At 48.2% G+C, this 18,426-nt stretch overlaps 1 protein-coding gene across 3 annotated transcripts in view; it reads left to right on the top strand.

Moving 5' to 3' along the window:
• THOC2 (THO complex subunit 2) overlaps positions 1 to 18,426 on the top strand; it is a 479,267-nt gene that overhangs the window by 145,486 nt on the left and 315,355 nt on the right. For all 3 annotated transcript variants that reach the window (XR_010183065.1, XM_063937241.1, XM_063937242.1), the window contains exon 10: positions 17,713 to 17,868. Coding sequence is in view for 2 of the 3 variants with exons in the window: in XM_063937241.1 (XP_063793311.1) it covers positions 17,713 to 17,868 (156 nt within the window). In the remaining variant the exon portion in view is untranslated. The remainder of the gene's footprint in view (positions 1 to 17,712; positions 17,869 to 18,426) is intronic.

Genomic DNA, 18,426 nt, shown 5'->3' with positions numbered 1-18,426 from the left:
AGACTCATACCAGCCACACCAATCACACCGTACAACTCGTGATAACTATACCCAGTTAACAGTATGAACAATAACTGAGCCTCTCTCAACAGATGGCTCATACAATAACCCTTTAGTTAAGCAATAACCATATACATGTATTGCAGAGAGTCCGCACTTGGGACGGGCTCCCAGCATCCACTACGGACTACGAGAAATAGAATTACCGGTGAGTAAATTCTTATTTTCTCTGACGTCCTAGTGGATGCTGGGTACTCCGTAAGGACCATGGGGATTATACCAAAGCTCCCAAACGGACGGGAGAGTGCGGATGACTCTGCAGCACTGAATGAGCAAACTCAAGGTCCTCCTCAGCCAGGGTATCAAACTTGTAGAATTTTGCAAAAGTGTTTGAACTCGACCAAGTAACAGCTCGGCAAAGTTGTAAAGCCGAGACCCCTCGGGCAGCCGCCCAAGAAGAGCCCACCTTCCTCGTGGAATGGGCTTTTACTGATTTAGGATGCGGCAGTCCAGCCGCAGAATGTGCAAGCTGAATCGTGCTACAGATCCAGCGAGCAATAGTCTGCTTTGGAGCAGGAGCACCCAGCTTGTTGGGTGCATGCAGGATAAATAGCTAGTCAGTTTTTCTGACTCTAGCCGTCCTGGAAACATAAAGTTTCAGGGCCCAGACTACGTCCAGCAACTTGGAATCCTCCAAGTCCCTAGTAGCCGCAGGCACCACAATAGGTTGGTTCAAATGAAACGATGATACCACCTTAGGGAGAAATTGGGGACGAGTCCTCCATTCTGCCCTTTCCATATGGAAGATCAGATATGGGCTTTTACATGACAAAGCCGCCAATTCTGACACACGCCTAGTCCAAGCTAAAGCCAAAAGCATGACCACTTTCCACGTGAGATATTTTAGCTCCACGGTCTTAAGTGGCTCAAACCAGTGGGATTTTAGGAATCCAACACACGTTAAGATCCCAAGGTGCCACTGGAGGCACAAAAGGGGCTGAATATGCAGCACCCCTGTAACAACGTCCGAACTTCAGGCAGTGAAGCCAGTTCTTTTGAGAGAAAAAGGGATAGGGCCGAAATCTTGGCCTTTATGGATCCTAATTTTAGGCCCATAGTCACTCCTGACTGTAGGAAGTGCAGGAATCGACCCCCCTGGAATTCCTCTGTAGGGCCTTCCCGGCCACACACCAAGCAACCTATTTCTCTATCGTCCTAGTGGATGCTGGGGTTCCTGAAAGGACCATGGGGAATAGCGGCTCCGCAGGAGACAGGGCACAAAAAGTAAAGCTTTTCCAGATCAGGTGGTGTGCACTGGCTCCTCCCCCTATGACCCTCCTCCAGACTCTAGTTAGATTTTTGTGCCCGGCCGAGAAGGGTGCAATCTAGGTGGCTCTCCTAAAGAGCTGCTTAGAAAAAGTTTAGCTAGGTTTTTTATTTTACAGTGATTCCTGCTGGCAACAGGATCACTGCAGCGAGGGACTGAGGGGAGAAGGAGTCAACTCACCTGCGTGCAGGATGGATTGGCTTCTTGGCTACTGGACATCAAGCTCCAGAGGGACGATCACAGGTACAGCCTGGATGGTCACCGGAGCCGCGCCGCCGGCCCCCTTGCAGATGCTGAAGTCAGAAGAGGTCCAGAATCGGCGGCTGAAGACTCCTGCAGTCTTCTAAAGGTAGCGCACAGCACTGCAGCTGTGCGCCATTTTCCTCTCAGCACACTTCACACGCGGTCACTGAGGGTGCAGGGCGCTGGGGGGGGGGCGCCCTGGGAGGCAAATGTAACCTATATAAAGGCTAAAAATACCTCACATATAGCCCCTAGAGGCTATATGGAGATATTTAACCCCTGCCTGATTTCTCTAAATAGCGGGAGACGAGCCCGCCAGAAAAGGGGCGGGGCCTATCTCCTCAGCACACGGCGCCATTTCCTCTCACAGCTCCGCTGGTCAGGACGGCTCCCAAGTCTCTCCCCTGCACTGCACTACAGAAACAGGGTAAAACAGAGAGGGGGGGGCAAATTTATGGCGATATTTTGATATAACAAAGCAGCTATAAGGGAGCACTTATTATAAGGCTATCCCTGATATATATATATAGCGCTTTTGGTGTGTGCTGGCAAACTCTCCCTCTGTCTCCCCAAAGGGCTAGTGGGTCCTGTCTTCGTTAGGAGCATTCCCTGTGTGTCTGCTGTGTGTCGGTACGTGTGTGTCGACATGTATGAGGACGATATTGGTGTGGAGGCGGAGCAATTGCCAAATATGAGGATGTCACCCCCTAGGGAGTCGACACCAGAATGGATGCCTTTATTTATGGAACTACGGGATAGTGTCAACACGCTAAAGCAGTCGTTTGACGACATGAGGCGGCCGGACAATCAATTAGTGCCTGTCCAGGCGACTCAAACACCGTCAGGGGCTGTGAAACGCCCTTTGCCTCAGTCGGTCGACACAGACCCAGACGCAGGCACTGACTCCAGTGGTGACGGTGACGAATCAACCGTATTTTCCAGTAGGGCCACACGTTATATGATTTTGGCAATGAAGGAGGCGTTACATTTAGCTGATACTACAGGTACCACTAAACAGGGTATTATGTGGGGTGTGAAAAAACTACCTATAGTTTTTCCTGAATCAGAAGAATTAAATGACGTGTGTAATGAAGCGTGGGTTGCCCCTGATAAAAAGCTGATAATTTCAAAGAAATTATTGGCATTATACCCTTTCCCGCCAGAGGTTAGGGAGCGCTGGGAAACACCTCCTAGAGTGGACAAGGCGCTAACACGCTTATCTAAACAAGTGGCGTTACCCTCTCCTGAGACGGCCGCACTTAAAGATCCATCAGATAGGAGGATGGAAAATATCCAAAAAAGTATATACACACATGCAGGTGTTATACTACGACCAGCTGTAGCGACTGCCTGGATGGGCAGTGCTGGGGTAGTTTGGTCAGAGTCCCTGATTGAAAATATTGATACCCTGGACAGGGACAATATTTTACTGTCGTTAGAACAAATAAAGGATGCATTTCTTTATATGCGTGATGCACAGAGGGATATCTGCACACTGGCATCACGGGTAAGTGCTATGTCCATTTCGGCCAGAAGAGCTTTATGGACGCGACAGTGGACAGGCGATGCGGATTCAAAACGGCATATGGAAGTTTTGCCGTATAAAGGGGAGGAGTTATTTGGAGTCGGTCTATCAGATTTGGTGGCCACGGCTACAGCCGGGAAATCCACCTTTCTACCTCAAGTCACTCCCCAACAGAAAAAGGCACCGACTTTTCAACCGCAGCCCTTTCGTTCCTTTAAAAATAAGAGAGCAAAGGGCTATTCATATCTGCCACGAGGCAGAGGTCGAGGGAAGAGACAGCAACACGCAGCTCCTTCCCAGGAACAGAAGCCCTCCCCGGCTTCTACAAAAGCCTCAGCATGACGCTGGGGCTTCTCAAGCGGACTCGGGGACGGTGGGCGGTCGTCTCAAAAATTACAGCGCGCAGTGGGCTCACTCGCAGGTAGATCCCTGGATCCTGCAGATAATATCTCAAGGGTACAGGTTGGAATTAGAGACAGATCCACCTCGCCGTTTCCTGAAGTCTGCTTTACCAACGTCCCCCTCCGAAAGGGAGACGGTTTTGGAAGCCATTCACAAGCTGTACTCTCAGCAGGTGATAGTCAAGGTACCTCTTCTACAACAAGGGAAGGGGTATTATTCCACTCTTTTTGTGGTACCGAAGCCGGATGGCTCGGTAAGGCCTATTCTAAATCTGAAGTCCTTGAACCTGTACATAAAGAAGTTCAAGTTCAAGATGGAGTCACTCAGAGCAGTGATAGCGAACCTGGAAGAGGGGGACTTTATGGTATCCTTGGACATCAAGGATGCGTATCTCCACGTTCCAATTTACCCCTCACACCAGGGGTACCTCAGGTTCGTTGTACAAAACTGTCACTATCAGTTTCAGACGCTGCCGTTCGGATTGTCCACGGCACCTCGGATCTTTACAAAGGTAATGGCCGAGATGATGATTCTTCTTCGAAGAAAAGGCATATTAATTATCCCATACTTGGACGATCTCCTAATAAGGGCAAGGTCCAGAGAACAGCTAGAGATGGGATTAGCACTGTCTCAAGAAGTGCTAAAACAGCACGGGTGGATTCTGAATATTCCAAAATCCCAGTTAATGCCGACAACTCGTCTGCTGTTCCTAGGGATGATTCTGGACACGGTTCAGAAAAAGGTTTTTCTCCCGGAGGAAAAAGCCAAGGAGTTATCCGAGCTTGTCAGGAACCTCCTAAAACCAGGAAAGGTGTCTGTACATCAATGCACAAGAGTCCTGGGAAAAATGGTGGCTTCTTACGAAGCAATTCCATTCGGCAGATTCCACGCAAGAATTTTCCAAAGGGATCTGTTGGACAAATGGTCAGGGTCGCATCTTCAGATGCACCTACGGATAACCCTGTCTCCAAGGACAAGGGTGTCTCTTCTGTGGTGGTTGCAGAGTCCTCATCTATTGGAGGGCCGCAGATTCGGCATACAGGATTGGATCCTGGTGACCACGGACGCCAGCCTGAGAGGCTGGGGAGCAGTCACACAAGGAAGAAACTTCCAGGGAGTATGGACGAGTCTGGAAACGTCTCTTCACATAAACATTCTGGAACTAAGAGCAATATACAATGCTCTAAGCCAGGCAGAACCTCTGCTTCAGGGAAAACCGGTGTTGATCCAGTCGGACAACATCACGGCAGTCGCCCATGTGAACAGACAGGGCGGCACAAGAAGCAGGAGTGCAATGGCAGAAGCTGCAAGGATTCTTCGCTGGGCAGAGAATCATGTGATAGCACTGTCAGCAGTGTTCATCCCGGGAGTGGACAACTGGGAAGCAGACTTCCTCAGCAGACACGATCTTCACCCGGGAGAGTGGGGACTTCATCCAGAAGTCTTCCACATGCTGGTAACCCGTTGGGAAAGACCAATGGTGGACATGATGGCGTCTCGCCTCAACAAAAAACTGGACAGGTATTGCGCCAGGTCAAGAGATCCGCAGGCAATAGCTGTGGACGCGCTGGTAACGCCTTGGGTGTACCAGTCGGTGTATGTGTTTCCTCCTCTGCCTCTCATACCAAAAGTATTGAGAATTATACGGCAAAGAGGCGTAAGAACGATACTAGTGGTTCCGGATTGGCCAAGAAGGACTTGGTACCCGGAACTTCAAGAGATGATCACGGAAGATCCGTGGCCTCTACCTCTAAGGAGGGACTTGCTTCAGCAGGGTCCCTGTCTGTTTCAAGACTTACCGCGGCTGCGCTTGACGGCATGGCGGTTGAACGCCGGATCCTAAAGGAAAAAGGCATGCCGGAAGAAGTCATTCCTACTTTGATTAAAGCAAGGAAGGAAGTAACCGTGCAACATTATCACCGAATTTGGCGAAAATATGTTGCGTGGTGCGAAGATCGGAGTGCTCCGACGGAGGAATTTCAACTGGGTCGATTCCTACATTTCCTGCAATCAGGATTGTCTATGGGTCTCAAATTGGGATCTATTAAGGTTCAAATTTCGGCCCTGTCGATTTTCTTTCAAAAAGAATTGGCTTCAGTCCCTGAAGTCCAGACCTTTGTTAAGGGAGTGCTGCATATACAGCCTCCTGTGGTGCCTCCAGTGGCACCGTGGGATCTCAATGTGGTTTTGGACTTTCTAAAATCTCATTGGTTTGAACCACTACAAAAGGTGGATTTGAAATATCTCACTTGGAAAGTGACCATGCTTCTAGCCCTGGCTTCTGCCAGGAGAGTATCAGAATTGGCAGCTTTATCTTACAAAAGCCCATATCTGATTTTCCATTCGGACAGGGCAGAACTGCGGACTCGTCCGCATTTTCTCCCTAAGGTGGTGTCAGCATTTCATCTGAACCAGCCTATTGTAGTGCCTGCGGCTACAAGTGACTTGGAGGACTCCAAGTTACTGGACGTTGTCAGAGCATTAAAAATATATATTGCAAGGACAGCTGGAGTCAGAAAATCTGACTCGTTGTTTATATTGTATGCACCCAACAAGATGGGTGCTCCTGCGTCTAAGCAGACGATTGCTCGTTGGATCTGTAGCACAATCCAACTTGCACATTCTGTGGCAGGCCTGCCACAGCCTAAATCTGTAAAGGCCCACTCCACAAGGAAGGTGGGCTCATCTTGGGCGGCTGCCCGAGGGGTCTCGGCATTACAACTTTGCCGAGCAGCTACGTGGTCAGGGGAGAACACGTTTGTAAAATTTTACAAATTTGATACTCTGGCTAAGGAGGACCTGGAGTTCTCTCATTCGGTGCTGCAGAGTCATCCGCACTCTCCCGCCCGTTTGGGAGCTTTGGTATAATCCCCATGGTCCTTTCAGGAACCCCAGCATCCACTAGGACGATAGAGAAAATAAGATTTTACTTACCGATAAATCTATTTCTCGGAGTCCGTAGTGGATGCTGGGCGCCCATCCCAAGTGCGGATTATCTGCATAAATTGTACATAGTTATTGTTAACTAATTCGGGTTATTGTTGAAGGAAGCCATCTTTCAGAGGCTCCGCTGTTATCATACTGTTAACTGGGTTTAGATCACAGGTTGTACGGTGTGATTGGTGTGGCTGGTATGAGTCTTACCCGGGATTCAAAATCCTCCCTTATTGTGTACGCTCGTCCGGGCACAGTACCTAACTGGAGTCTGGAGGAGGGTCATAGGGGGAGGAGCCAGTGCACACCACCTGATCTGGAAAAGCTTTACTTTTTGTGCCCTGTCTCCTGCGGAGCCGCTATTCCCCATGGTCCTTTCAGGAACCCCAGCATCCACTACGGACTCCGAGAAATAGATTTATCGGTAAGTAAAATCTTATTTTTCGCCATATACAGTGAAAAAGTCTTGCTGTCACGTCTTTCCTAGCCTTTATCAGCGTAGGAATAACTGCATCCGGAATGCCCTTTTCCGCTAGGATCCGGCGTTCAACCGCCATGCCGTCCAACGCAGCCGCGGTAAGTCTTGGATCAGACAGGGTCCCTGTTGCAACATGTCCTGACTGAGAGGCAGAGGCCATGGGTCCTCTGAGAGCATTTCTTGCAGTTCCGGGTACCGAGTCCTTCTTGGCCAATCCGGAGCAAAGAATATTGTTCACACTCCTCCGTTTATTACAATTCTCAGCCCTTGGGTCTGAGAGGAAGAGGAGGGAATATATAGACCGACTGGAACACCCACGGTGTTACTAGTGCGACCACAGCTATCGCCTGAGAGTCCCTTGACCCAGCGTAAAACCTTTTTTATCTTTTTATTGAGGTGGGACGCCATGTAGTCCACCTGAGGCAGTTTCCATCAATTTGCAAAACTGCGTGAAGACTTCCTGATGAAGTCACTACTTTCCCGGGTGGAGGTCGTGTCCACTCCCGGAATGAACACTGCTGACAGTGCGCTTACTTGATTCTCCGCCCAGCGAAGAATTCTGGTGGCTTCTACCCTCGCCACCCTGCTCCTTGTGCCGCCCTGGCGGTTTACATGAGCCCCTGCGGTCTGACTGGATCAGAACCGGTTGGTCGCGAAGCAGGAACTCCGCTTGACTTAGGGCGTTGTATATGGCCCTTAGTTCCAGGATATTGATGTGAAGGCAAGTCTGTTGGCTTGACCACAAACCTTGGAATTTTCTTCCCTGTGTAACTTCCCCCCACCCTCGGAGGCTTGCATATGTGGTCACCAGAACCCAGTCCTGAATGCCGAATCTGCGGCCCTCGAGAAGGTGAGCACTCCGCAGCCACCACAGGAGAGACACCCTGGCCCTGGGGGACAGGGTGATTAACCGATGCATCTGAAGATGTGATCCGGACCACTTGTCCAGTAAGTTCCATTGTCCTTGCATGGAACCAGCCGAAGGGGATGGCCTCGTATGATGCCATCATCCTTCCCAGGACTCGAGTGCAGTGATGCACTGACACCTGTTTTGGTTTTCAATAGGTTCCTGACCAGTGTCATGAGCTCCTGAGCTCTCTCTATCGGGAGATAAACCCGCTTCTGGTCTGTGTCTAGGATCATGCCTAGGCGAGGCAGATGAGCTGTAGGAACCAACTGCGACTTCGGAATATATAGAATCCAGTCGTGTTGCCGTTTCACTTCCAGAGAAGGTGATACGCTGTCCAGCAACTGCTCTCTTGATCTCGCTTTTATGAGATCATCCAAGTATGTGATAATAGTGACACCTTGCTTCCTCAGGAGCACCATCATATCCGCCATTACCTTGGTGAAATTGGTAATGACAATCCCTTATGTCCCGATTCATTTCAGGCTTGCAATGGCCGCTCTTAGCGATTCCACCTTGAACCTGAACCTTTTCAGGTATATGTTCAGGGATTTTAAATTAATATGGGTCTAACCGAACCGTCTGGTTTCGGGATTATAACATGGTCGAATAATAACACCCTCTTGTTGAAGGAGGGGACCCTTGACCACCACCTGTTGAAGATACAATTTACGAATTGCAGTTAACACTGGCTCCCTCTCTTGGGGGGAAGCCCGCCGGGTCCTCGGTGAGGGGGCATCTTCTCACAGTCCAGCCTGTATCCCTGCGATACAATTTCTATTGCCCAGGGATCTAACAGGGAGTGAACCCACTTGTGGCTGAACTTACGAAGGCGTGTCCCCACCGCCTGTGGAGCCCCAGCGACATGCGGTGGATTTTTGTAGAGGCCGGGGAGGACTTCTGTTCCTGGGGACTAGCTGTGTTGTACAGCTTCTTTCCTCTGCCCCCGGCTCTGACAAGAAAGGACGCACCTCAGACTTTCTTGTTTCTTTATTCGAAAAGCTGCATTTAATAATGTCGTGCTTTCCTAGGCTGTGCAGGAATATAAGGCAAAATATCAGAATTACCAGCTATAGCTGTGGAGACCAGGCCCGAGAACCTTTCTGCACACAATCCTCAGCCTTCCATATGCCTCTTAAGTCGGCATCATCTGTCCAATGTATATTCTACAGGACACGTCAAGCAGAAATCGACATAGCTTTTGTCTCTAGGACCCAGTATACTCATGTCCCTTTGGGCATGCTTTATAATTATATAACTATCACTTAAGACCGCATCTTAAAATATTTATATGCATACTAGGGTCTCAATCTCTGCTGATAAGGTACCTGTCCACGCTGCCACAGCGCTATAAACCCATGCCGACACAATCGCCGGTCTGGGTAGTATACTAGAATGTGCACACTATCTGCAGGATCCCTGAGAATAGCTAGTGCAAACAATACACCCAAGGGGAAGATTCTCAACACATCCTGGCCCTAGTGGGGAAAGGATACAGCCTGAGAATTCTCTTGTGGGAAGCTGCGTTTTTTTGTCTGGAGATTCCCGCTCTTTTTCCTCATGAGAGGAGGGAAATTTACCTCAGCATTCTTCCCCTTAACATGTGTACTCTCATGTCAGGGACAGATGAGTCATCAGTGATATGCAAATTATCTTTTATTCCAATAATCATATATTGAATATCTTTTAGCCCTCTTGGCTGTAACTTTGCATTATCGTAGTCGACAGTGGAGTTAAACCCCGTGTCTATACTTTGTTATTTTGGATAGTGAGCATAGATAGACTCTGAAGGACTCTGTGACATAGGGACCGACCAGGGTAGATTTCCTTTCTGTTCCCAAACCTTTTGTGCAATAATTTTACCTCAGCACTTACACATATCCAAACAGGTGTCGGCGTTGTTGACGGAGACACCCTCCCACACACTTATCCGCTCTAGCACCTCCTTAGAGGAGCCTTTTACCTCAGACATGTCGACACACGCGTACCGACACACCACACACACAGGGGATGCTCTATTTGAAGACAGTTCCCCCACCAGGCCCTTTGGAGAGACAGAGAGAGAGTATGCCAGCACACACCACAGCGCTATATAATACAGGGATGTACACTATACTGAGTGATTTTTCCCCTATAGCAGCTTATATACACAGTTTTTCGCCTAAATTTATGTGCCCCCCCTCTCTTTTTTTACCCTTTGTGTACCAGGATACTGCAGGGGAGAGCCTGGGGAGCTTCCTTCCAGCTGAGCTGTAAAGAGAAAATGGCGCCGGTGTGCTGAGGAAGAAGGCCCGGCCCCCTTAGCGGCGGGCTTCTGTCCTTTTATGTACTTTAATGGCGGGGGTTAATGCACATACACAGTTTATCAGACTGTATTATGTGCTTTTCGCCAAGTAAGGTAATCTAATTGCTGCCCAGAGCGCCCCCCCCCCCCCCCCAGCGCCCTGCACCCATCAGTGACCGGAGTGTGTGGTGTGCTAAGGGAGCAATGGCGCACAGCTGCAGTGCTGTGCGCTACCTTAATGAAGACCGGAGTCTTCAGCCGCCGATTTTCAACTTCTCTTCGTTCTTCTGGCTCTGCAAGGGGGACGGCGGCGCGGCTCCGGGACCGGACGACCGAGGACTGGGCCTGTGTTCGATCCCTCTGGAGCTAATGGTGCCCAGTAGCCTTAGAAGCCCAAGCTAGCTGCAAGCAGGTAGGTTCGCTTCTCTCCCCTCAGTCCCACGTAGCAGTGAGTCTGTTGCCAGCAGATCTCACTGAAAATAAAAAACCTAACAAATACTTTCTTTTCTAGGAAGCTCAGGAGAGCCCCTAGGGTGCATCCAGCTCTGGCCGGGCACAGATACTAATTGAGGTCTGGAGGAGGGGCATGGAGGGAGGAGCCAGTGCACACCAGATATAGTACCTAATCTTTCTTTTAAGAGTGCCCAGTCTCCTGCGGAGCCCGTCTATACCCCATGGTCCTTACGGAGTACCCAGCATCCACTAGGACGTCAGAGAAAAACAGTTTTTGTTTTTTCATTGAAATTTTAAGTGAGCCAAATGCAAATGTTCAGTTTTTATTATATTTTTCTACTCCCTACCAAAAAATACTTTGGGGGATATTCAATTGTTTGAAAAGTCAGTTGGGTGTCTGTTTATCTAATAGACCGGAAAAAACAGACACCCAGCCGACTTTTCAAACCGTTTAATTCCCCCCTTTGAGTCTTTTTACATAATCCCCCATCCCTGGACATAATGATGTAAGCAGTACAGAAGTGTTCCCTGGCAATCACACATGGTCACAACAGCATAATTTCTCAGAGGTCACTTTAATTTGAAAGAGAGGATTATCTTTTGATTGAGGGTACCTATGAAACCGTGGGTGCCAGAATAAAGTAGCTAGAGCACTGCATCCCATTCCCTATTTTCTGGCTTTCTGTAGTTTAGGGGCATATACAGTATTTCAAATCTTGGAGAGTGATTACCATCCAGTCAGCTTCTAACCCCTTTCACAGGCTGTGCTCGAAAAAGGACAGTTGATTAGTTGGTACTTTCTCTAACGTCCTAGTGGATACTGGGGAATAGTATATTACCATGGGGTATAGATCGGGTCCACTGGAGCCTGGCACTTTAAGGAACCAATAGTGTGTGCTGGCTTCTCCCCTCTATGTCCCTCCTAACAGACTCATTTTAGAAAATGTGCTGAAGAAGCTGGGTGCATTCTGTTGCTCTCCAGAGAGTTTTCTTCACAAATTTCTTTTAGTTTTATTATTTTCAGGCAGCACTGGTTGGTAACCAGTCTGCCTGAGTCGTGTGACTGGTGGTGGGGGTGGGGGGGGGGGGGGGGGGGAAGAACAGAACCAACTTCCTAAGAGTTAATGGTTCATAATCCCCGCTGACAGGACACTGAGCTCCTGAGGCGCTGTTTCTCACATCCCCAGGTTGTGAGCCCACGCAGGCAGCATGCCGCCACCCCTTAACAGATGCCAAAGAGTCGCAGTGAGTGTTACTCTGGGGACCCGGTTAGCGGGGCCCCGGTACATATTGGTGGCATAAGGGGTCAGTGATCACCCAGCTCCGTGCTGCTGTGCCCACTGAATACCTAGACTGGCAGCATAGTGAACGGGTGTTGCGTGCACTTTTTTTTTTACACAGTAATGGAGAAAGCCAGTGTTAATAAGGGACCAGATGCCATTATGGGGCAGGGCTTTCCGGAGAGCGGGACCAGAGGCTAAACGGTGCTATTTCCTGCTGCTGCTGATACAGTCTGCATGCGGAGACTGCTCCTCCACAGGACCCACTGAATCACCATTGTAACTGGTACCAGGGGGTTATAGTGAAGGGGAGAGCTCATAATCTGTGGAAAATTACACATAGAAGACACCCAGCGGGGCGCTGCTCGGTCTGTGGTGTAGTGTGCTGCTTCCAAATTCTCTCTGTGTCACTCCATTCAGGGCAGTCTGGGATAGGTTTGCATATCTTACTAATACTGCACTGTGTGTTCTCTGCTCAAGCATGTCTGCAAATAAGTCTGTGTGTACTTTAGGCAAGGCTAGGTTTACACCTTCCTCACAGGGGTCCCTTATGCTCAATTCCTTCACAGGGTAGTAATGTGCAGGAACCTGAGTGGATGGAATCATTTAAAACTATGATTTCCAGTATTAATTCAGAGTTAGCTACGGCTAAGCAAGAAAGACAAACCCTGAAACAAACTATGGACACGTTTATGGTAGCTGCTGCAGAGCATAGACAGGCTCTTCAGCCCCCCCTGTTGGTCTCTTATAAACGCACTCTCCCTCAATTATTACAATCTGACTCTGATTCTGAACTACCAGAGTTTGGGGATGGAGAGGCTGAGGTGGAGGAGGATAATTCCCTGTCCCCAGGTGTTGAGGCCCTAATTTATGCCATTAGAGAGGTGCTCAGTATCCCTGATAAGGAGGAAAACAACAGAGAGAGGAATTGTTTTTTAATGTAAAACCAAAGTCCTCTGTAACCTTCCCGGTTTCTAAGGAATTAAATTCCCTGGCTAAGGCAGCATGGATAAATCCTGACAAAAAATGTATTACCACTAAACGGGTGTTAAATTCATTCCCTTTCCCTACAGAGGATAGGAAAGTCGGGGAAAATCCCACAACAGTGGATACTTCTGTGTTCAGGCTGTCACGTAAAATTGTTTTACCTGGGGTTGTTTTCCTAAAAGACGCAGCTGATCGCAAGATTGAAACCACTCTTAAATCCGTTTACTCTGCAGCGAGTGTAGCCCATCGCCTTACCATAGTATGCTGCTGGATTTCTAGAGCCATGGTAAAATGGTCTGATGTGATTCTGAAGGGGCTGCTTACATTACCTCAGGAAGAGATAGTTACCTTACTACAACACATCAAAGATGCTGTAAACTTTGAGTGAGGCTGTTAAGGAATAGAGTATCATTAACGGCTGCACCACTGCTATGGCAGTATCGGCTCGTAGAGCTCTGTGGCTGCGACACTGGCCAGCGGATGCTGATTCTAAAAAAGGGGTTGAGGACCTTCCTTTTACGGGTGATGCCTTGTTTGGGGAAGAGCTGAACAAGATCTGCATATCTTCATCTGCCCCGCCACCTGCCAGGCGTCCCTATCCTGGACCCTTCCCTCCAGTCCTTTCGGGTGACCAGATTCAGAGGCAAAGCCAGAAGTGCCTCCAATGCTGCTAGAGGAATTTCACGGTATGTCCCGTAAACCAGCAGCTGCTGGACTAGTGGACCAGGCCTCAGGATCCTCTGCCACAAAGCCCTCCGCGTGACAGTTGGCCCAAGTAGCAAGGCGACTTTCAGGTTGGTACTCGCCTTCAACACTTTGCCCACATTTGGGCAGAGTCCTGCCGGGATCCTTGGGCGAGGGACCTCATATCTCAAGGATAGCAGCTGGAATTCCAGGAACTCCCTCCTCTCAGATTCTTCAAGTCAGGCTTACTAGCTTCACAGGAAGCAAGGGTTTCCTTACAGCAGGCAGTGCAAAAGCTGCTTTCTGCGGATGTACTGTTCCAGTGCCTCCTCGGCTGCACACAAAGGGGTTTTACTCAAGTCTTTGTGGTTCCGAAGCTGGACGGCTCTACGACCGATCTTGAACCTCAAAACCCTGAACCCGTTTCTTTGGGTGTTCAAATTCAAGATGGAATCTCTAAGAGCAGTGATAGCGAATCTGGAGGAGGGGGAGTTTCTGTTGTCCCAAGATATAAGGGAAGCCTACCTACATATCCCAATTTGGCCTCCTCAGATTCCCGATTCTGGACCAGCATTTCCAGTTTCAGGCCTTACGCTTCGGTCTCTCCACAGCCCCCAAGGGTATTCACAAAGGTTATGGCAGAAATGATACTACAACTGCGCATGCGGCGTGTCCAGATAATTCCGTACCTGGACGATCTCCTGATAAAGGCGGTGTCCAGGGAACACCTACTGCACAGTATCGACTTCACTACCCGCTTCCTTACGGATCACGGATGGATACTCAATTTCCAGAAATCTCACTTGGACCGTCTCAGAGAATTCAGTTCCTGGGGTTGATCCTGGATACAGTGTCTAAGAAGGTTTACCTCCCCATGGACAAAGCCTTGACTATTCAGTCTATGGTCGGGTCAGTGCTGAAACCGTGTGTGGTCTCAATTAATCTTTGCATCCACTTGCTGGGCAAGATGGTGGCCTCCTATGAGGTGATAAAATACGGCAGGTTCCATGCGCGATCGTGTCAACTGGATTTGTTGGAAAAATGGTCGGGATCTCATCTGCACATGTATCGGCATATAATCCTGTCACCAAGAGCATGGATATCCCTGCTATGGTGGCAACAAGTCCCCTATCTGGTGGAGGGTCGGAGTTTCAACACGCAGTCATGGATGTTGTTGGCAACAGATGCCAGCCTTTCGGGGATGGGGGGCTGTGACTCAAGGGGTGCAGTTCCAAGGGACATGGTCGTTTCAGGAATCTGGTCTTCCAATTAACATTCTGGAACTCAGGGCAATTTACAATGCTCTGATACAGGCCTCATCCCTCCTTCGGAATCAGACCATCCAGGTGCAGTCGGACAATGCCATGACAGTAGCGCACATCAACTGACAGGGAGGAACAAGAAGCAGGGGCGCAATGCGAGAGGTGGCAAGAATACTCCTCTTGGCGAAAGCTAACGCAAGGGCCATCTCAGCCATTTACATTTCAGTAGTGGACAACTGGGAAGCGGACTTCCTAAGCAGGACCTTCATACATTGGAATGGGGCCTCCACCCTCAGGTGTTTAAACAACTTGTTCACCAGTGGGGCTGTCTACAGATAGACCTGATGGCTTCTCGCCTCAACAAGAAACTCTGTTGTTACTGCTACAGAACGAGGGACCCGCAGGCGGTTGTGGTGGACGCTCTGACGATGCCATGGACTTACCAGTTCGTATACCTGGTTCCTCCAATTCCTCTAATCCCAAGAGTTCTCAAAAGACTAAAAAAGCCCCGGATTGGCCTCGACGGGCCTGGTGTGCGGACCTCCTGGCCTTGTCGTTGGAGGAACCCTGGCCCCTGCCACTTCTCAAGGACCTTCTTCAACGAGACCGTTCGTATATCCAGGCTTACAGCGCCTACGTTTGACTGCCTTAAAGTTGAGAGTGAGAATTTAACCAGGAAGGGTCTTCCTTCTAAGGTGGTTTCCACTATGGTTCAGGCCCGTAAGGTTGTTACCTCCAAACATTACCACTGTATTTGGAAGAAATATGTTTCTTGGTGTGAGGGTCAAAAATGTTCTCCTGTGGAATTTCGTCTGGGCCGGTTTCTACTGTTCCTGCAAGCAGCAGTGGATAAGGGCTTACGATTAGGCTCCATCGAGGCACAGATTTCGGTTCTATCTTCTTCCAGAAACAACTGGTGATACTTCTTGAAGTACAGACTTTCCTTAAGGGGGTGTTGCGCATTCAGCCACCCTTTGTTCCTTCCACTGCTCCATGGGACCTCAGTGTGGCGTTGACCTTTCTTCAGTCGGATTGGTTTGAACCCTTGCATAGGGTTGACTTAAAATACCTAACGTTGAAGACTGTAATGTTGCTGGCCTTGGCTTCGGCTCGGCGAGTGTCGAAATTGGGAGCCTTGTCCTGTAAGAGCCCATACTTGGTGTTTCATGAGGATAGGGCGGAGCTCAGAACTCGCCCACAGTTTTTGCCAAAAGTGGTGTCATGGAAATCAACCAATTTTGGTTCCAGTCTTATCCGGCACTTCTGTTGCTCCAAAATTCCTGGATGTTGTGAGGATTTACATCAAAAGGATGTCTCAACACAGGAAGTCTGACTCGCTTTTCATCCTTTATGATGCTACGAAAATTTGGTCATCCTGCCTACGAGCAGTCCATTGCTCGTTGGCTCAAATTGACTATCCAACAAGCTTATACTTCGGCGGCTCTGCCGCTGCCGAGTTCGGTTCAGGCCCACTCCACAAGGTCGGTGGGTTCTTCCTGGACGGCTCGGCCTTGCAGTTGTGCCGTGCAGCTACTTGGTCTGGTGTGAACACGTGGGTTACGGTCGTTGGGTCGACACAACTTAGGTCGACCACTAAATGTCGACATGCATTAGGTCGACATGGTCATTAGATTGACGTGTACTAGGTCGACAGGTCAAAATGTCGACATGAGTTTTTCACTTTTTTTTTTTTTTTTTTTTACTTTTTCATACTTTACGATCCACGTGGACTACAATTGGGAATGGTAACCTGTGCCGAGCGCAGCACCTTGCCCGAAGCATAGCGAGCGAAGCGGTGCACTATATGGGGATCCCCGTCCACCTTACGAAGAAAACACCAAAAAAAGTCCAAAAACCCACGTCGACATTATGCATGTCGACCTAATGACTGTCGACCTAACTTGAGTCGACCCATACCCGTACACGTTTGTTAAGTTCTGCAGGTTCGATGCCCTGGCGAAGGATGACCAGTTTGGTCAGGCGGTTTTGCAGGGGTCTCAGCAGTCTCCGACCCGTTGTGGGAGCTTTGGGACGTTACCATGGTAATATACTATTCCCCAGTATCCACTAGGACATTAGAGAAAATAGGAATTTAATACCTACCGGTAATTCCTATTCTCGTAGTCCGTAGTAGATACTGGGCGCCCGCCTCTGTGCTTCGTTTTCCTGCTTACCTGGTTGTAAGTGTTGTTGGATGGGTTTGCTGTTGCTTCCCTGTGCCATGTTTGTTTAGCGTTGTTATCCTTCTATCGTTATCGTTGCTATCCTTCTTCTATCGTTTGCGTTGCTTTCATCTATGCTGGTTAGCTCTGCTATCTTATTGTTTGTGTGTTGGTTCGTTACCCCACCGCTTTATGTGTTATATCCTTCTCTCAAAGTATGTCTATCTCCTCGGGCACAGTTTCCTAGACTGAGTCTGCTAGGAGGGTCATAGAGGGTAGGAGCCAGCACACGCTATTGATTTCTTAAAGTGCCAGGCATCAGTGGACCCGATCTATAACCCATGGTAATATACTATTCCCCAGTATCCATTACGGACCACGAGAAAAGGAATTTTACCGGTAGGTATTAAATTCCTATTTTCTCCGATCTTTGATACGTTTGCCCCTTAGTGCTTAATGACATCTTTAGCTATTAGAGAAGTACCACTTTTCCTCCATTTTAACCCATGTGTTGCTGAGGAAGAGAGACTTTTGTCCTTGGCTGTCAGGTAGGTTATCTATATTTTTAAGTGCATTTGTGATAGTCTTTTCCGATAGTGAAACTATTTCCAATATGTCTCATTCAATCACCTGTAATTACCTATTTTGGTTTCCTGGTCACCTTTTTTGGTTCTTGTACTTTTTCTGCTTTGCCTCAGAAAATTGTGGCTTTTGTATTGATATAAATGGAATGTGCAACTTTAGAGTTTTGTTTATTTCATGTTTGCGGTGTTTTGTTTTTTAGCTTCTGCCATTAGATAGTAGCATTCTTGAAGAGCACAAGAAGGAACTTGTGGAAGCCAAACTGATTGTGAGAAAATTAACAATGGTAGTTTTGTCTTCTGAAAAACCTGAGGAAAAGGACAAGGAAAAAGAAAAGGATGAGGAAAAAAATGAAAAGGTAAAAAAGCAGCTTGTATAAATCTTAAACCGCTATCAATAACAATGATTTGCATTAAGGTGCTACTATGCCTAAAATATAAGTTAACCTTAAATTTAATGCTATTTCATAGCATTTACTGGTGTGTCTATAGAGGTATGTATATTTCAAATAAAAAATGTAAAGGAGTTTGTAGTTAAGTGCTGTAAACACAGTAAAGTCATTGTAATTCTGTATATTTGTGGCTTTTATCTCCAGGTCTGTAATTAATACACAATTATATTCACATTGGTGTGGCAGCTAGTCTTGTGTCCAGTCTAATTTGTACTGCAGGTAAAGATGGTCTCTGAAAGTGGGCATGGAGACGGTGCTCTCTGGAGTAGCTTTCTGTAATGTGACTACTCCATAATCAAAAAATGATTATGGAGTAGTCACATGCCAAAATATAAATGTAATTATGCCCTTCTGTTTACTTGTCTTTACCTCCTTCCTCTGTAGTGGATATGGTGTCATCTCTAAGTGACCTGGATTTATAGTGTAATATGTTTTTAGAATTTTTTTTTTAATAATCCAACATGT

The sequence above is a fragment of the Pseudophryne corroboree genome, chromosome 8 (assembly GCF_028390025.1).
Source record: "Pseudophryne corroboree isolate aPseCor3 chromosome 8, aPseCor3.hap2, whole genome shotgun sequence".
In the NCBI taxonomy this organism is placed as follows: Eukaryota; Metazoa; Chordata; class Amphibia; order Anura; family Myobatrachidae; genus Pseudophryne; species Pseudophryne corroboree.
Note: the sequence above shows the minus strand (reverse complement) of the source record. Positions and strands in the feature narration are given on the sequence as shown.